Source organism: Pocillopora damicornis, chromosome 6, assembly GCF_964200805.1.
Source record: "Pocillopora damicornis chromosome 6, jaPocDami1.2, whole genome shotgun sequence".
NCBI classification, from domain to species: domain Eukaryota; kingdom Metazoa; phylum Cnidaria; class Anthozoa; order Scleractinia; family Pocilloporidae; genus Pocillopora; species Pocillopora damicornis.
In genome coordinates, this window is record NC_142675.1 from 19,950,671 (window position 1) to 19,971,316 (window position 20,646).

The 20,646-nt window shown below is 38.3% G+C and overlaps 1 protein-coding gene across 4 annotated transcripts; it reads left to right on the forward strand.

The window, feature by feature from the left end:
* Positions 1-5,493: 5,493 nt before the first annotated feature.
* On the forward strand, positions 5,494-20,389 carry LOC113675340 (protein ECT2). Of its 4 annotated transcripts, none has more exons than XM_027191899.2 (22): positions 5,494-6,292; positions 6,760-6,851; positions 8,235-8,615; positions 9,417-9,490; positions 9,661-9,688; positions 9,994-10,093; positions 10,372-10,490; positions 10,823-10,888; positions 11,181-11,388; positions 11,596-11,735; positions 12,598-12,714; positions 13,236-13,304; positions 13,468-13,578; positions 13,817-13,913; positions 14,310-14,391; positions 14,977-15,055; positions 15,804-15,923; positions 16,547-16,697; positions 17,212-17,366; positions 17,765-17,850; positions 18,287-18,379; positions 18,509-20,389. In XM_027191899.2, the coding sequence occupies exons 1-22, from the start codon at positions 6,232-6,234 to the stop codon at positions 18,633-18,635; spliced, it is 2,556 nt and encodes an 851-aa protein (XP_027047700.2). In that variant the 5' UTR covers positions 5,494-6,231; the 3' UTR covers positions 18,636-20,389. The 4 variants fall into 4 exon arrangements, with proteins under 4 accessions (XP_027047700.2, XP_027047701.2, XP_027047702.2 ...); XM_027191900.2 differs by having other exon boundaries at positions 5,623-6,292; positions 11,184-11,388; XM_027191901.2 differs by having other exon boundaries at positions 5,623-6,292; positions 11,208-11,388.
* Positions 20,390-20,646: the final 257 nt, after the last annotated feature.

Below are 20,646 nucleotides of genomic sequence, written 5' to 3' on the forward strand. Positions count from 1 at the left end.
TAAAAATTTTGAGCAAACGAACGGAAAGGCCGGTTTTTAATCAGTATCTACACTTATGGTACCATTGGATGCTTATTATGAGCTTGCCAAGAGCTGATTTTTTTCATGTTGTTAATACTCGTAACACTCATTTTTTCCCAACACGATTTATCAGGTTTTTCTCTTTTGAAATCTTCAGTCTGTCATCAGCTGCGATTGCCTATCTCTTATTAAAAGTGACCTGGTGAACCACACGAGTAAGGATTTGTCAAATCAGTTGTTCCAGTACATTCGAAAATTAATACTTCTCAGTTGCACCTACAGACAACACCTGAGAACCTTGCCAAAAGCGACGCTTACCTCATCATAATTCAATCTTTGACCGTGAGAAAATCCAGACACAACATGAAAAAAACGTGATAATAAAAGTCACTCTAAACTGCTAATTTACTTATGAAAACTTTTCACTAAACAAATGCACCGCTTTGATTTGCCGGATTTCTCAGGTGACAGAAACGCGCCCGCTATTGCGCGTTTTCCCTCCCGTGCTAAAGAACCTAAACGCGGTATGTTTCTACTTTGAACGGACCATTAACACTTTTAATCCTTCAAAGAAACGTTTTCCGTCTTGTTTGACAAAAGAGGAGCAATTCATTGGCGCCACACCTCCCCTTTAGCGCTTCCGGTGTGTACGGATGAGTAAAATTTCCGCGTAGGCAGGGGGCGATGATGAATGTGACCGAACATGCAACCTACAGAACGTAATCAAGACATCACGATAGTTCCAGCTGATAAACTGTGTTATTAAAAGAGACATAGATAAAACTAACAGTTCTAATCGTTTATATTTTCATAAGAACCTTTATGAACATAGCTTTTCTCTGTCATCGCTGCGTGGTTACATTTACTTTCAATGTCACCCCTGGCTGGACATTTGTATAAATTTTCACTGTTTGCACAATCAGGATACTTACTAATTAAAAGATTTTCAAAGTGTGACGGCTTACATAAACTTTCGTTTCCTTGCGATGTCAGTTTATTTAGAGAGTGATGAACGTTCTAATTTAACCTTTTCCGCTACAAATTATTGACAAGGTACAGTGTCTTCGTCAGAGAAATAGTTATTACTTTTCAATAACAGAAATTTTCTTTATCAGCCTCATAACCTAAGCCAAAGTCTCAAGTTTATTGGTAAAAACAGTTTAATTTTTTGGATTAACTCTGAAAAAGCTATACAGTAAGGCACTTTCTTATCCCCTGAAAAGCTGGTTTATTTCTCTAAAAGAAGCTTTTCGCTGGGAGGTCGATGATGTAGGGTTTTAAAACTGGTTAAGGAAGTGATTAGGGCGGGCTCACTGACTCCAACGTCCTTCCGTGATGCGAAGTTTCGAAACAAATTTAGCCACAGACGGTCAGTCTACTAGCTAATAGTGGCTATGAAGTTCCAGTACAGATGTAGCCGTTGCTCTGAAATTCCTGAGCAGACATTCTTCTCAAGATCAAGAGACGATAAATATGGCTCACTGAGAGTGCGATTTGTCCTCAGGAAAACGAGTATATACAGTTACTATGTCTTAAAAATAGGCCCGAATCATTGGCGCAAGTCTTGCTCGGTACTAGCAATCAGTGCTCTCGCATTTTGGCGAGAGAGCGCTCTGCTTTTCTTCCTGAAAAGTTTCTCCCCTCGCTCTTTTGAGCTGGACGAGTGCTCTTCAGGTTTAACTTGAAAAAGTGGTATTTTTATACCTCTCAATAGTTAAGGACTCCATGGATAGTTTGTTTTATTGACACCATAGTCATAATGAGACATTTTGATCATAGTATAGTACGTGAAAGCCTAAAGACAAGAGGCTATTTCAACGACCAGAAATATTGCTGTTGTGGGAAAGAAGTATGCAAAACTTAAGAACATGTAGATTTTTCACGTTCTGTTGCGATATAAAAGCGTAATTATTAAGAGAGAATTTTTGTGCATGTGCATATGTAATTATTGCCTTTTTTGGAAGTTTTAGGTCTCTTAATATTAATGGAATTGACAAACGGTAGTTAAAAAGTTCGAGTTATGTTATGTCGATAAACTTGAACAAATTAGAGTATGAATTCCGGAGTTTATACCCGGAACTTACGCATATTCCTGATTTCGCAATTTTAAAGAAAAGATTGAAAGGATAACACGTTTTGCGTGGGTTATGCGGAAAGTTTCCTGGGTTGAAACAAAATAAGCCACCTGATGTTTCACAGTCACGTTTCCAAATGGATCTCGAATGATTTTCAAAAAATTTTCTTTCCTTAAGATCACTTGATAAATATTCGCTATGGGATTCTAGCGGTTCCTCGTTTTTAGAGTGCTCGGGAAGTCAATCAAATTATATTAAGAGAGGATGAATAACCGAATCCAGCGTGTTCATTAAAATTTTGTCTCGGTAGCGGTTTAAGGTTCATAACGGATTCAAACAGATCGATTTCTCGTTGTAAGAAATGAGCAAGTAATGAACACCTTCAGCGAGTACTTCCATCTCCTGCCTGAATGGCTAAATTACAGTTTTCAACAATTTTGCGTGTTCGAACTCTAATCATGATCGTATATTTTTTTTAATGTCAAATAATCGGGCCTAAGTGAAAAAAACAGAAGCATGCTGTTCTTATCTATGTCAGTTTTCCGCTCTTACTTTTCAGCACACTTGAGTCAACTTACACCTACTATAACCCTCGCCCTTTTTAGTCTCCGGAGTGATATTCTTACGGCGTTACGATATCAAATGATAGAGCCTTCGTTGAAATTGCGCGGTGAATCAACTAAAATTACGTGGGAAAAGCAAAGGCCTATTTTAAGCTTACATAATTCCTTTTTCCAATTTCGTTATTTCGATGACCCTTAAAGTTTAGTAGGACTATTGCTACTGATATTGTCACAGTTTGAAAAAAAAAATTTTGCGTCGCTGTCGGTTCAAGAAGAAATTATTCATAAATTTTATGACTAAAGTAATCAACAGATAATTAGTAAACTACTGAACTTCATCCTGTCGCCCGTGCGTAACTGATTAGAAGTACAATGTTCATTTAACAAAACTTACAAACATATCAATTCGATTTTGCAATTTTATTGAATAGAGAACAATGATCCCGTTCATATTTTTTCCTTAGCGGGCTGTAAGCACGACTTGACTGCTTTAATCATTGCAAAAATACAAGATAAACAACTCCCTTTATCCATTTGTCGAAGCAATTGGATTGCGAAAGACCCCTTGATAACCATCTGAAAAAATGGCTAAATCTCGTAGAAGCGAAATTTTTAGAGAGCAGAATCGAATGTTTGAATTAAATGGTTTAGTGTGTGGCTTATGCTTTGAGACCGAACACCTGTTGTTTTCAGTCACAAGCCGATAAATGCTTGGTCCAAAAATAAGACGCAACAAAAAAGGTTAAAAATGGAAATGATTTTATTAAGACCAACAAAGCAAAGCAAATCTTGTGTTATTTAAACCTCTTTTCAGCAAATACTTTAAATTAAAGTAAAGTTTTCTGAAGCAGCTTCTCCGAAGCTTCTTCAGAGAACTTTCTGGCCAAAACGTGATGCGAAGCAGTTCTTTGATCTCGTAAACAGCCGACCAAGGAGTGTTGATTTATTTACTATTTTTACAAAGCCTCGGGCAATTAAAAAGATTGTTTTGGTTTTCATTTCATTGAAACGTTATATTTTTGGGCGCAAGGCCAAGATTTTAATGAAAATCTTTCATCCCATAGTCTCCTGTAATACTAGAAACGTTGAAATAGCTAATGAGTTAAATTGGTTTGCGTGCTGATTAACAATTTTCAATTAAATCAGTATTTTCTTTAACAGTTTACCGAATAAAAGAAAACAGAATCAACCACAAACTTTTCAATATAACGTGTGGCCTAAACAGAGAGCATAGTTTTTTTTACAGGCTTTAACGTTCAGCGGAGTCTAACATTTCTTAAAACAGGGAATCTTCATGGATATACAACAAAAGATTTCCATTAACCGAGATATATTATTTGCTACTGTTTGTTTCGATTCACTCTAAACTTGACTAGAAATTTCTTTTAATTGAGATCAATTAAATTTCAAAACGCGCAGCTAACCGTGGTCAAGATGTTTTTCTTTTCCTCACTCAGTGCTTGTTAAAGGCTACCAAATAAACAGACCAAACAAAACAATATTTGTTCTCACCGACGCTTAACACCGAGTCACGGAAACACGAAAGCATAAAAAAAAACAAAAACAAAAACACTTCAGAAACTTTGACCCAAATCTGATCTCTTACCTCCAAACTAGCTGTGGGTACTTTTGAAACACGATATACGTCAACAGCATGCTGGGTGTGCGCAATAAACGAGGTAAAAAACGGTTGAAATCAAAATTAGGAATTGTACTGAAAGACGAAAACGGTACACCATCAGTCAATAGCTTGACAAGAGCAGAAGTGACTAAACTCCTCGCATTACTAAGTTAACATAAATTCGGAAAGTTGTGATATCAAAGTTTACTTGATAAAAATGTTCTGTGGTCGTAAAAACGTGCCGGAAATGGAAATGCAGATCAAACATTGATCACATCATCGACTCATTCTTTAGACATTCTTAAATGTTTATTTGTGTTCTTTTCTTGAGTGTTTGGGTCATTTTTTGAAATTTCTGTTGATAATTTCTCCGAGTCAGGTGTCGGCATATCGTATATTAAACAAAGTCAATGTTTGTGAAAATATTGATTAACCAAACATTAATTGGTCAACAACTGACTGGGAGACTGTGGTCTCTTACACATTGTATGTACGAACGCAGACAGGGTCTTTGAGTTTGTTTATTTGCAGAACACTGCTGTGGCATTTAGTTCAACCAGGCTAGCATATGGCTTCAACCGCTACAAAGATTTCAGACCACAAGGTTTGAGTCGCTGTTTTGTTGATGAGTTGTTGATGAGACGATTAAGGAGAAATCACCGTACGAGCATGCAGGGGAAAATTGTGGTTTTTCCCCCGCAACCTGTGCAGAACAGGAGATCTCCTAAATATAAGGTGTCCGTGCAATAAGTACACATCGTGGGTTCTGAGTGTTGATATCATGCTGTTGCTTATAACTACGTGGACACGTGCGCTATAGCTGATGATGCAGGGATTGCACGTTGCGGGTAAACTTACACGTGCCCGTATCCAGAGTGATAACAGGATAATTGAGTAATATCAACGGAGTTGATAACGTAAATTGGCCACCATGAAGAGTTTAAAAGCAGTGACGTTTCGAGCGTTAGCCCTTCGTCAGAGCGAAAAACGAAGGGCCCTCGCTTTGAAGAAGGGCTAACGCTCGAAACTTCAGTTTTCAAAATCTTTACGGTGCTCAATTTACGTTACCAACTCAATTGATATAATTAAACTATCCTGTTATACTTTCTCACCTACGCAGCACCAAAGTTTTTTCAGAAACTTACCCCCTTTACTCATGTTTCCAGAGTGAACTGCAAGGATTTGATTTCAATCCACGAATTGCAAAACAACAGAAAACAAATAATTATGCGTGGTGTTAGGGTTGTTTCTCCGAAGTTCTGCTTATTGTTTATTATATCTGTCGCCAAAGAAAGAGGGCGTAGATAACTATTTATAGTCTTACAGCCCTTCCCACTCCTTTAATTTTCCCTTTCGTTCTGACGAATGGCTACCGCTTGAAACTTCAGCTTTAGAACATTTTTACTGTGGTCAATTTACATTACCAACTCAGTTTATAAAACCAAATCATCTTGTGGTACTCTTCCCGCTCCTGTCTAGAACGGGGGTAAACTGGATACTAGTGACAAAGCTAACAACATTGCGGAGTGGGAACAGCGCTGGTGATGAGAAGGAAACAACTAACATTTTAGATGAATTTCGTGCTCGCCACAGATGCAACTTCCAGCAAGTTGGGAGTAGAGAGAGAGAGAGGCAACACATATTTTATCTTTTTCACCACTGGACAAAATCTCGGCTCTTCGTTCTGTTAGACATAAAATATATATGTCTTCTTTAGTGTACCGCTGACTGGCACTTTTCGTTCGACGTCTTTACGACTCAAACTTCCAAATTTGGAAATCATCTATTCAACGGTTGTACAACCGCCATTTTTGAAACTAAATATTTCTTAAGATTTCGGACGGGCTGATCGTTTGCAGAAAATCGTATCGTTTTCTTTTTTTATTTCGAATTAGTCGTTTGGAATTACACGTAAAAGAGTATTTTGCGCGTACAGCGTCTTGTTGGTGAGATGGATGCTGATAATTCAGGCAATCTGGACGCCTCTGATCATCAGAATTCTTCGCGTGGAGGTGAGCTTTAAGATCTAGATCTGTCGCATTGTGAAAGGTTATGTCTATGTTTACTGTTGATCATGTGTACAAGTTTTGTTTTCATCAAGGAAGTTATCATTATGAACTCATGATGAGGGTAATACAGTTCAAAGTCTTATCACATACAGTTAGCAAATTCCTTTTTATCACAATTGCAACTGTCTTGATTTACACACATTTGACTCAAGAATTATAAATATTGTGTTGCCTTCTTTTGAGTCAGAATTACCACAGTTATTTATCACATGAAAACTCGTACTTTTTTTCTCCTTTTGACAAAACTATGAAAGTAGCAGCTAAATCCATCGTTTTAAGGTACGCCGAAGAGATGAACAATTTCGTCTCAAACTTTGATCGTGAGTAAGTTTCATAATATCTGATCACCTACCCAACCGTTAGTTTTTGGTCAGCACATGAAAAATTTATGGTTAACTATCAATTTTTAGAAAGCAATAGTTCCAGCTCCGCCATGGAAACACGACTCTGTGTGGTGGGAAAGGAAAATGGAGATAATCAAGAGCTAATGCAAGCAATCGAGGTGAACATGATTGTAGATTAGTCTACTATTTATTTCTAGTCTCTCCCTTGCACTTGAATTTGGTAACATGTGAGAAGCACACATACATGTACATTCTAGAATCAATAATTTTTGTTTGATACCTAACTACTATAAACACTGTAGATATGTTCACATACAGTGTACATGTTCCAGGGGTTTTCGGTCAATCTGCCACCACTGAGAGTCAAATCACCGCTGGTGGCAATTTGACCCAGACGTTATTTGTAGCCTGTCATGAAACTTACATCAAATGAAAGCTAAGATGTAGTGGTATATTGCAACATGAAAAGTGCATACAAATACAGTGAAGTTTTCTTTTTCATAAACACAATTTCTAATCAAGTCTAATGAAACTAATATCATATGAAAGCCTAGATCTTGAGGTTTTGTAATTTTCTGGTTGTGATGTGAAATTAAGAGTGGGCACATACACAGCAAAATCTTGCAAAAAGCAAGTTGGTGTCCTCCAGGAGTCCCTGAGGGGCAAACATATCAAACTTTGAATAAATTAGAATAATAAGTAACATGCCAACAATGTTCCCTCCAAGGGCTTGTGTTGGTCAAATTTTTAGATCGATATGGTTAAAAATTGAAGTATTATTGATTAAAGCTCTTTCTCTGAATTTCTAGTACACCCCTAAAGGTGTTTCCCAAAACAATGAACAGAATTCAAAATTTTCCCTATTTTGTGGTGATGATCAATGAGTAAACAAGTGCTCAAATTGCCCGGAATATGCTTTGAATTCGCTTCAAAATACTTTCTTTAGTAACTTGATTGTCCTATAAAAACTTTGTGCAGCAGAGCACAGAAATCTAGAATTCACAATTGAGACACTACACTTAAAGTTTAGTTGCTTTCACTGTTTTTGCTTGCACCTATTACTTGCTATGCTTAGCTTTCATTTGATGTTAAATTCATACTAGAGTTTAAACATAACACCTGAGTCGAATTACCACCAGTGGTAATTTGACTCTCAGTAGTGATGAGTTTGGTGGTGGCAAGTCTGTTGTTGTGGCAAACTGACCATATACTGTACTGTACTGTTGTGGACATCCTTTGTGAGCATTCTCTGAGGTATTTCTGGATCATCAAAGATTGAAATTAAAAGTTAAAAATTATTCTAGTGTGATACTTTTTCTCCTCTGTAAATCCTGAAATTTTGCAATGTTGACTTCAATAAACATTTCCTATGATACCTTTGACTAACCACAAGTGAAGATAACAGTGCTAAATTTAAATTCTACAGTAATACAACTTTTTCCTGTTGGTTAAATTTAAAAATACTAGAATTTAGACTAAATCATGGTCATACTGTCCAAATCTACAAAGCTTTCAAACTTTTTTCTTTATTTTTCTTCCAGGCTCTTAAAATTCCAGTAACAATATCAGATGATGTGAAAGAAGTGATGCAAATAGCTAGTGATAACATTGAAATAGTCTATGTTTGCGAGCCTTTTGAGGGAGAACACTTTGAACTTTTACGCAAAGAAGAACAGCGGATCATTGGACCACCCATAATTCATTCTTGTGCTAAACAGGAACAGCCTTTGCCGTACAATTCAAGACCCCTTTATTGTACAGTCATGAGTAATCTGATCATCTGCTTTACTGGATTTAGAAAAAAGGAAGAACTTGGAAGATTATGTAACCTTGTACATCATATGGGCGGCAGTATACGGAGAGAGTTTAGCGGGAGAGTTACCCATCTTGTTGCAAACTCAATACATGGACAGAAATACAGGGTAGGTGCATATATCAGGGCTTCAAGCTGCAACTGTTTTGGTGGGCATGACGAGTTAAAAAAAAAAATTGGCAACTAAATATGTAGCTAAAGATGCCAATTTGGTAACCTTTGTTTGACCATTTTGTGGGCTATAGTGAGTAGAAAAAAATTTTTGGCAACAAAGTAAGCAGTGGAAGTGACTAATTTGGTGACTTGTGTTCAGCAATTACATATGAAGTAAGGTGTAACATCTACAATTATCAGCTTAGGAAAAGTTTTATGATAGGATTTGTACCATAGAATCAGTGTTGTTTTTGGCAACAAAATTAGTAGTAGAAATGGCCAATTTGGTGACTTGCGTTCAGCAATTACATATGAAGTAATCTGTAACATCTACTTCAATTGTCAACTCAGAAAAAGTTTGGCGATGGGATTTGCACCAGAAAATCACAGTGTTGTCATAGGCAACCTTGCTCGTTTCGAATGGTGACCAAATCTCAAGAGCTGTGCATAACTATCTGTCAAACTTGAAAGCTTGTAAAAGAGGTCGAACAACATGTTGCCACTGAAAACGTTGTCACTTACGCAGGACAACTTGATTTTGAATTTAAAACATGGTCCCCCAAAAATGACCACTTGAATGCTAGTTATGCTCTGATTAGCCCTTTGGGATATATGTTTATTTATTGGGGAAATATTTCAGCCAAGTAAGAGGCCCAAGACACAAAGTACTTGTAAATTTTAATTTTCTGCCTCACTCAACTATTTTGATAGCCTTTTTTCAAAAATGGTAGCAACTGATATATGTATGTTTCCGTAGGCTGCCGTGAGTCTTGGTACTATTATAATGACTGTAGAGTGGGTAAACACATGCTGGGAGAGAAGGCATGAGCTGTAAGTGAACATTGATATTGTATTGGAGAGGTAGTCATTAACTGGTTATTATCTTAATTGATAGACCGTTGGAATTGCTAATGACTCTGTCATAGTGAAGCATCACATGCTGTCAATGTGTACTGGATTATTCTGAAAAAATAAAATGTATAAATGTGTTTTCTTTGTAGGGGTGCAAGTGCAGTGGATCCTTTAATGGTGAGTTCCTTTTAGTCAGTTTTCAAAGCTAATGAGTTCACCCTTTGTTCCAGCCAGACTTTTTTTTTTCAGCTCCCAGTGGTCTACTTTCAATTTTTTTCTGTCTACCTTGACATGTAAAATCAATGTTATACTTGGTGAGAAAAAGCCTATATTGCTATTCAAAGACAGCCATTGTATCATTGTCAATCAAAGTTCAATGCACCAGTTACCTTGCCAAAGTTCCAGCAATTTGATTAATTTCTTCCTAGGCTTATGTGCCAAGATACTGTAATTTAATGATACTGCCATTCATTTTACTGAAGGAAAAATACAAGATGATGCCTTTTCACGGATGCTATCTCAGTTTTCATGGATTTTCTGATGATGAGAAGAAACACATGGAAGAATCAACTGAGCAGCAAGGTCAGTGATGAACAGTGAATTATTAAATTGGTATATTATCTCAAATTTTAAATTTCTGCTTTAGCACATCAGCAAATGAGCTATTTGAACTTTTCAAATAGTAAAGCATGCCTTTCATGTGTGGTTTTTCAAATCTGCTGATATATCAGCTTTCAGATGAATTAGTGACTAAGCTTTAATGTGTTATATCGTATTTGTGGTTTCTAAGAAATGTTCATATTCACTCAGTCTCTATAAGTTTTTTCTTTTTTGCTAAAAATTGTGAATGTTATTTTCAGGTGGGGTGCCTGTGGAGGCAAGTGATAGTCGTTGCACTCATCTTGTCATTGAAGACAGTGTCACAGAGTTACCAGGGGGTTTGGTTGAGCAATCGCGATGCCAAGTTGTCAGACAAGAGGTTTGCACTTTTGTTGATTAAAATCTGAGCTACACATACTGTAACACTCACCATAATCAGTCTGGATAAGGCTGCCCAACTGATGCTCTCTTCTCTGATGCAAGATTAGATCATTAATAATTGAACATCTTGGGTTTTTTTAAAATTCTTTTATGTATTCATTGTTATTTTATTCTTGTAACAAGTTTCCCTTGGTTTTGGCATTGATAAATTTTATTTCATTCTTTTGTCTTCAATTATTTTGGTTCTCTGGGCTCTTTGGCTTTTGGCTTTTGTATTTTACATGTCAGAGGACTCCAAGACAATGTGCATGGTTTTTTTCTATTTTGTAGTGGTTCTGGGCTAGTATTCACATGGATGCCTGTGCCGATGAGTCTTTGTATCACTTCACAGCAACAGTGAGTTAAAATTAATGTCACTAGCTTACTTTCCTTAGTTACTGTGCATTAAATTGGTTTTATTGTTTGTTTTGCCCAATGAGCATTTTGTTATACACTTTAAACTCAACATTGTACTTTGTATAAATCAGAACTGAAGATGACAGAAGAACTGTTGAAACATGTTTTTAAAAAATGTCATATTTTCTTATATTTGTGACATATCTGCTGCTATCCAGACCTTTTAGTATGTTATTTTCATGATGTTTTGACATGAATGATGGAGTATTTATATAGCATATGATACCATTAGCAGGATCCTTCTGTGCCTTGTTCACAGCAGCAGAATACACCTGTTGGTAATCGAAAGAGGAAACGTCGCAAGCTGAAGGATTCAGATCTCAGTGATTTGCTGTCACCAGATTCTCCCCTTTTCCGTGCAAAGCGCAAGAGTGGTGACTTATTATCTGTCTCTGGGTCTCTTCTGGAGAACTCTCTAGTGTCACCAGCCACACCAAAAGGTAAGGAGGGCTTTCACTGAGATTTTTTTGTTTGAAAGCACCATTACTATGCTAGTTAGGGAGAAAACACAAGGTTTAGTATAAGTTATCTCAAATGTGTAGGTATATCTTATGAGAGAACCCTGGGCAAGACTACTTTGATAAACAAGCCTTGCCAACTTGGAACTATGAAGAGTCATGTGCCTTGTGATCTATTTTTTTTTGTAGACACACCTAGTGGAACCATCTCACCTCTGAGTACACCCATTCCTGGTCCCCCCAAACCTCTGACATCACGGCAGCAAGTGGCCATGGAGCTGTTGCAGACAGAAAAGAACTATGTTGAGATACTCACCAATATCTTCAAGGTATCAACAAGTTTTCCCTCTCACTTCCAATATCTCATTTGTAATTCTCCTTACTGTCTGCCATACAATTCTTATTATATAAGTTTGGAGAATTTGGTATTGAATTAGCTAATAGTCTGCTAATTGACATTTTTCTTTAATTCTAAAAACTTGATTGCTTAATATTATATTGTTATTGTAAGGAGAAATTCTGACCTGGTCATTCATGGGAATCAAAAGGTTAAACTAGAACAATAGATAAGTGTCTGAGAGGTTACATGAGCCAAGAACTGCATCTTGGTGCAGTGAGTAACATCTGCTGTCATTGTGCTAACTAATAGAGGCAAAGGTTGTCATTTGATTAAATAGAGGTAAAAATTTCGGCAGATGACAGTTGGAATGCCTGGTCAAACGTCTTCAATAGGGTTACACCTTTGATCCTTATGAGTGACAAGCATCTAATTTTTTCTTACAATATCACCCTGATTCACACATTAACCCTTTAACTCCCAGAGGTGATCAACATGAAATTTCTCCCTGTAGTATCCTTATATTATCCAGCAAACAGGTAATGAGAAAATTCCAACATATCAGTTAGAAGTTGTTATCTTGATCTAACACCAAATTCTGGTCACTAATTTACAAGGAAATGTTTAGCAGCAAGAGGGGAGAATTAACAATCAGATCTTAGGAGTTAAAGGGTTAAGGTCACAAAAATAAAGGAAATGATCATCAAATAAAGAATCCCTTGATTATTAAACAAATTCTCCTTGTCAGCACCTCAGAAATGTAAAGGTAACAATATAGAGAATATGCGTACTGATTTTAAGGTGTTGGGGGGTGAACTTAACTCATTCACTTGTTGAAATTTGTTATTTTTTAGGTTTTTAAGGAACCACTTGAGAAAGACCCACGTGGTGGATCGATTATCTCCGCTGAGGACATCAAAACAATATTTGGTCGTTTACCTGGAATCCTAGAGGTTCATAATAAGATCATGGTGAGTTATGCCATTTATCAACAGTTAAACGTTTTTCTTATTGCACTTTCCAGGTCAATTAATTTGTTGAAATTACCTAAGAACACATGAAAAGATATTTGTTCGATGAATTACCGGTAAACTTCGGTGTTTATTTATTCCAAGTGGGGAACTCGTTTTTCACTAGGTATCATTGACTGAGGAATGAATGTTAACCCTTTAACCCTTAGGAGTGACTGGCTTTTAATTTCTCCCGCAATACCACCCCTGAATCGATCATTTAGGTCAGGAAAATAAAGAAAATGATCAGCAAACTGAAGAAGGTCTTGATTGATAGACAAATTCTCCTTGTTAGCACTTAGGGAAATGTATTGAGAACAGAATGGAGAATATGCTTACTGATGTTTGGGTGCGAAGGTTGATTTGCGTCAGTCGACAAAAACTGTTATATTTGCTGAATACAGTTTCTGACAACGAGAGCACCGATCCATCCACATGAATTTAATTTATTGATTTTTTTAAAAATTTGTTGTCTGTCGTAGAATGAACTGGACGTGTTGGTGAATGATTGGAGAGAAGACAAATGTATTGGGAACATTATTATCAACCATGTAAGTACAGCAAACTCTGTACCAAGTAACTGAATCTCTCCCAGTCTTTTTTTGTTCTTTCCTTGTAGCAAAATTTTCTTGGTGTTGCGCGTGCTTTCAAATAATAATTGCTGTGAGTTTTTAGCGTTACCAATCTTCTGTCTGTTTAATTTGATTTTTCCAGGCTGAAGAAATGGTCAAAGTCTATCCACCTTTTGTGAACTACTTTGAGATGACCAAAGAGACTGTAGTGAGATGTGATCGAGATATACCAAGATTTCACGCCTTTTTAAAGGTAATTGGATTGGCTTTCGGGTTATGTACTCAAATTGTAACCTTTTCCTCTCTTGTTTCATCATGAGGACACTTTAATCTTTGTGCAACTCTACTGCAACTGCTCGTCATTCGATAAATACGCGAAACGATGCGTCGTACGTGTGTACTTTTGAGCGGTACATATGCGCAGTTAACGTATATGTGAGCGGTATTGTTTCTGGGAACATTATTATCAACCGAACTGATTGTTTTTCCAGGCGTGTCTTAGCAGACCGGAATGCGGAAGACAAACGTTGGCTGAACTTCTGATTAGACCGGTGCAAAGACTTCCGAGCATGAATTTGCTTCTGTCAGGTATACTAACGATACTATTGTTCCTTAACTCTTTACACCCCAACATCAGTATGTATATTCTCCATACTGTTCCCTATTCATTTCTTAAGGTGCTAACAAGGAGACTTTGTTTAAAGATCAAGAGTTTCTTTAGTTGGTGATCATTTTCTTTATTCTCATGACCTTAATGTGTGATCCAGAGGTGATATTGTTGGGAGAATTTAGATGCTGGCCACTCTTAGGGGTTAAAGGGTTACGTGGACTCCTGATGCCACAGGTGACCAACCTTTCTCTTTGGTGACTTAAAAACTTTTAAGAGGTGGGCGCTTCAGATTTCTGAGTCCACATCCTTAAAGAATCTGTTGGTGAGTGATCCTTGGAGTTCAAGAAACTCACCTGTGTTCATTTCCTCTCTAGATCTGCTGAAACATACAGACAAGAAAAATCCCGATCATGCAGCTCTGGGCAAGGCAGTGGACTCGCTAAAGAACGTTATGACGTAAGACTGAGGAGGATTTTCGTGCTGTTGTGTAGTTAGCCCGCGAGTTGGCCGTGATAAGTAGTGCTTCGGCACGTCTTCTCCCGCTGGAAAGAATGAGCAACACGAGCCGGCGAGAGGTGTCTAAGGGGTCTAGCACTGATAACGAGTGCCAGACCCCCGGAAAATCTCTCCTGACTAATCTAAAATCTTCCCGCGGGCGGAAGAAATGCGCGTCCTTCTCTGCTGATAATGAAGGCTTGTCGGTATGCTTTTGTGTACTTTTATAACCGCCTATCGGGGACTAGTTGCAAGGACAAGTCACCACGACTATTCGCCCCTTTATGACATGGAGAATCTTTGTGAAGGTCGTTACCTCTGCGACTGAATTTTCTAGCAACGAACTGTCGCTCGTTGCAATTTATTCGAATGATCAAACACAGGAATAAATTTTATTCTTGTGTTCATTTTTACTAACGCCAACTGCGCAGACAATTGATAGCATTAATGATAGCGATAACAGCAGTCATACAGTCATAACAGGAACTATCGAAATCTCTTTGTACGTGTTTAAAAACACTGAGCCTTTTTTTTTTATTGCTTTAGCCACATCAACGAGGATAAGAGGAAAACAGAAGGCCAGGTGCAGATGTTTGAGATTCTTAGAGACGTTGATGGATGTCCAGTAAGTCCTTGGTAAAATTCTCTAATAACGTGTGGGAGCGAAATTGACTCGAGGTGGATCCTGGAAGAATGATATTTGTGCTAAATGACAAGAGAGAACGTGCTTGTATGGGCACAAAGTTATGCAATGCACTGCATTTGTCGGAAAAGTCTTCAAAATATATAGCCTGTTTTCATACCAGTGACTTCATCGCGGTTTTAAAGCAAATTTGAATTCAGTGTCCAAAATAAACCGTGACTGCTTGGGTTTTACCAAACTTTGGCCTGTGATTGGTCCAAAAAACTTGCGCCATCCTCACATCCAATCGGTTGCAAAACTAAAACCAACTGACGACTTGGTCACTCGCGTTTCTCCTCGCTTGTTTTCAATTTGAGTTCTCATTGGCTAATGATAATGTAAAACCTTTGTTTTGATTGGTCTCTGGGATTATTTTGGTTTTGGTTTTTGCCAGTCTATTGGAAATTAATTAGGTTCTTTCTAATTAGTGTTGTACGTAGTTGGGTGTTGCTTTAACTTTTCTGTACTTCGCTCGCCGCCTTATCATCCAATCGGACGCAAAATTAAAACCACCTGCAACATAATAACTCGCTTTTTTCCCCGCCTCGTGCAGTTTTTTTGTCTTTGTTCTGAGTTTCTTGTGATATTTTCCATCTGATTGGTCGTTCTGACTTCTCTAATTTTGAGTTGACGACATTCAGTTTAAAAGCGGTCCTACAGAAATAAGTGGTTTTCACGTCTAATTTCCTAGGCTTACGTACTTTCTTCACACCGTGTCTACGTGTCTAAAGTGGACACCTTCGAGCTGAGTGACACCCTTTGCGGCAAAGGAGAAGCAGTGACTATTTTCCTTTTCAATGATAGTCTGGAGGTATGATAACCAAACACGTGCATGAAGTTGTCTATTCCTTCATCATTTTTTGTCCCTTTTCCAAATAGGTCAGGCCGCGCAATTTCGCCTACTGTTCGGCATTAACCCTTTAACTCCCAAAAGTGATCAGCATGTAGCTTCTCCTTATAATATCCATTCATTATCCAGCAAACAGGTAATGAGAAAAATTAAACTTATCAGTTAGAGGTTATTAATGTATAAGGAAATGTTTAGTAGCCGGAGGGGGGAATTGATAATCAGATCTTGGGAGTGAAATGGTTAACCACCTCAAAAAAAGCTGAAAGGAAAACGTCAAAAGGGGCATAGATGGGCAAAAGGTGACAACCGGGCTGGTCTCCGACGTCGGTGTCCGAAATCATGTGGGAATAGTCCAGTTGCCGAAATCTTGGTAACAGGGGCTAGAAAATGTCCCCTCTTAGCACTCCAGCCTAGCCCAGCCCAGAAACCGGCTTCAAACTTTAATGGTGATCCGTTTTCAGCTCGGTAACCAGACCAAAATGTTCCCTATGGGTTCATTATAAAGCCAGGTTATATATCAGCTGTGACCCAGCCTCTTTCATTTTGTTACTGGCTGTGAGGAAATGACTTTTTTTCCCTTGTAGGTAACGAAACGACGAGGTTTAAAAATGATGAACAACGTTCCTTTACCAATGAAAAGCCCGGCGGGACGTACGCCACAGAAGGCTTACAAACACGTGAAATTTATGCCCCTGGCACATGTCAGGCGCGTGGTGGACATCCGTGATAACGAAGGTAAGCAATGTTTTGTTGGTTTTCCAATGTTCTCGGCCAATAGGGGAGCGATAAGCCGCATTTGTGTGTTGTCTGCGATTGGTGTTCCCGCCGCTTACAAGACATCTCCGCCTCCTCTGTTTTAAACTTGCAATGTGAAGAATCACCAGGAACATGGACATGTTTTTAAACCTCACCAACGAACTGCAGGGCACCAATATTGAAGGCTAGCAAACTGACCTTTCAGAAAACTAAAAACCGATTGTTAGATCTAAGTATGGAAAGAGAGTGAAACTGAGATGCTTTTCAAGAAAATCTGGGATTAGTTTCTGTTAACGAGAAACAATAGAGCACGGACACAGCTCACTTAAATGTTAATTGCTGTTTAATCATTTTAAAACTTTAAGTTTTAGCTGTATCTATTGAATTACAGGTGAAAAGTTCATTCACCGGTTGATTTGTTGCTTATTAGTTTATTTATATATATATATATATATATATTTTTTTTTTTTTTTTGCTTGCCATTCATTTACAGATTGTCAGAATTTGTTTGGTGTTATTTATCGCTGCCCTAAGGAGATGAAAGAGACATTGTTCATGTTCAGACTTGTAGGAGATGACATAAACAAGCCGGAATGGCTCCAGAAGCTCACCACGGCACTGGCCAATACAGCGTGCATGGCAGATTCGGTAAGAAATCTGTGAAATGCCGCAACAGTAGAGAACAAAAAACTCTTCTACGTTTGGCAACCCCTGAAATTCTTCGTAAATCTTTCGGGGAATCATCGGCAATGTTCGGATGTCGTCTGATTATCTCGGGTAATGTAAGGGGTTATGTGAATTGAAAAATCCCACTGATTCGAGTCAGTTTGGCAGCTTGGTGTCCAATGTGAATTCGAGGATATGACCTACCTTTTAATAGACAGATGCCTTTAAGTTATCGTCATTTAAACCTTGTCGACCGAGCTAACTCGGTTTGTGAAATGTATGGAATTTGTAAAACTTTCGATATATTCAAGTTATTCAGATTCCCTCACCTCCTGAGTCAGCCAAGTGTCTAAGAGCAGATATATTTTTGTGTTTTTCAGGAAAACTTTTTGACCACAGTTGACCCGCAGGAACTGATGTTGTCAAAAAGCGACATGTCGAACGGAACGCTAAGTCGAGCGGTCAGGTAAACTGTTTGGGGAAACTCTGAAAGGTTTAGCTTATGCCTTCACTGGCGTCATTTGAACCACTTCCAGTTAGCTTTCAGTGACTCACGCCTTTTGGACCGGCGACTGGTGTCTTTCTAAAGGAGAAATACGTTAAAAAAGTAAATGGTTAAATAACTCAGACGGCAAGGTCCGACTGCATGTGATGTTTTTTAGAGGGGTCCATCTGAGGTGTCTGTTTGTCTTATAAAGGTTATAGAAGACAGAATTCAGACAAAATTCGGACGGGAAGGTCCGAACACAAGTATTATTTTTTTAGAGGCGCCTGTCGTAAAGATGTTTCCATGAAGGCACGTTTGACTCTTTTCCCTGTAATTTGGTCTGTCTTGAGCAAAGAAAGGTAGGAGACTCGATCAAAATGTCGAAATGTTATTTCTTTCGTTGCTGTCAACGCAGGGTTGCTAAACGGACGACAAGAAAGGTCAGCAGAGCATTTTCGATGAACAAGACGCCAAAACGAGTTGGAACTCTGAGACGATCGGCTTCCAAGTGAGTATGTTAAATAAAATTTCACGCGCGCATAGAACCAGAGAGATGTATCAACCGCGCCTGTTTCTCGCGTTTCTGCGCCGCGCGTCTACTGCACTGGCTAATATCCAACCTCTTTCTGCATTTCAGTGTTTCGCCAGTGCGGCGATTTTCTAGCAGCAGTCCTCTGTCACTGTCCACTCGAGAAAACCAAGCTTCCTTCCAAGGAAAAAGGGCGAGAGCAACCAGCGTGGGAGTTGAGCCCATGAGCCCATAGTGAACAAATCAGCGTACCCCATGTCGGATTATTTCCGGAGACAATGAGCCTTTTTGGCAGCAGGCTGTAAAACTTCAGAAAGAGTTTGTGCCTTTCTAAAGGTTTTCTTATAGCGTCAGATGTTACCATAAAAAAATATGATGAAATTCATTCAACCGCTAAGACTTACTCAGTATTGTTTGTTGAGTATTAAGAATGAAAACTTAGCTGAGGATGAGCCGATGAAAAACGTTCATACCGATGATTTCACTCCAGATAACTTGTTCCCTTTTCGAAAAATGAGTTTAGATAACCTCTGCTTCTATTTTGCGTGCTAAAGGAGACCAATGATACTTGTAAAACAGAGAAATTTAGTAGTATGAAATGCCGTTGTGGTCCATCACATCAACCTGTTTTTAACAGCAAAGTATGAGTTGCGAAGCTATATTGCCCATTTTTGGAGGGATTCTCATCTAAGCAGCCAGCTTACAGTCCCTCTACTGAAACTGAGGCCACCCAGGAAATGATAATCAATCAAAGGAAAGAACTGAAACAATAGACTCCATTATGTTCAAATCCAGCCCTGGCAATCATCTGAAAATCTGTGCGTGTCGCTCTCAGTTTATTTTAGCAAGGTTACGAAGGGTTTGAATTGTGGCTTACTTAAGACCAGCTCCTCATTAGCTGTTTTGTGTGGGTGGATTCAGTCTTAGCAGACGCACAGTAACAAAAGCAGTTGGAAACACGGAAGATGATTTGCCGTTGTTACCGCGAGACTCAAAAAGCTGTCAACACGTTGATTTGATTCTGACAGGTCGATTGTGTACATTCTCAAGTTTGGGAAACGCAAGCAAACCTCAAACCCAGAAAACTAATTACCATTACTATTTGCGGTTTAGTTTTTTTACGCCTCGTTCGCTATCTCCTTGGAACACAACAACCTTTCATTAAAATTTCTTGTGTTCACGGTTTTCTGAGTTCCACTGTGCGCGAGATTGTTATAATAGTTAGAGATTACCGAAAGGGGTACGTTTACTTTTTAATACGACTTGTGAACGATAATTAAGATTTTTATGGAGGCAAAATGAATCATCCTAGATGTGAAAGTAAACTGAAAGATATATTCATTTCCCGACCTCTTATTCTCTTCACTGGACAGTGTTTAAGTAAATTATATACCGCTTTTTGTGAAAATTTGTTCCCTCGTCAAACAGTATGCTACGATCAATGCGATTCCTCTGTGTCTGGTTGACAATGCATTTTTTGCTATGGATAAAATGAAAGGACTCTGTTTTGCGCATGGACGCCAGGGGTAAAATACTTGATATTTTGTCAGTGTAAGGCTCAAAGTGCTTTATGGCAAACACTTAAAGATACCATCCGGTTTGTTACTGAAAAGGTTTGATGGCTTTGATTTTCTAAGGACCTCTGGTGAGCTTTATTATCTTTTGTTTCGTGCTCGTCGGAATTCAGTGATACGATAAGGCAGAATCGCCATACTTGACCGGTCTAGTGACAAAATTTTCGTAGTTCTATAGACAACGAAAGTTCCATCTTATGTCAACAGTGTACGATTTACCTCTGAAGGACTTTGAGGCTTGTGGAACAAGTTTGCAATTTTTCTGAAGATTTGTCATTAATTGAAGTATTTACTTGATTATAGAGACTATCCATGCATTCAAGTGCATATAGTTTAAGCATAGAACTTGCTTGTAAATATGTTATTAAATGGCGTAATTATGTTAAATAAATCAAGTCTTGTGCTTAAATATTGATATTGCTTCCAATTTCGTTTGTTTTTTGCTCTTCATGCGAACAAGTTTTCTTTCTTCTAAGATGACAACGACTCTTAGAGCTAGGGACTAGGGGCTTACCAGGGGGGCTGGGCAAGGATACACTTAAACTCCCCCTCCTTCCTCGAAGAATCTTTATGGGATAACTGAATCTTTTCCGGCGTTCGATACTCCATTTGGAGGAGTATCTCACCACATGAATACGAGCCTGTCGGTACAAAAGATGGAGCAGCGGTATG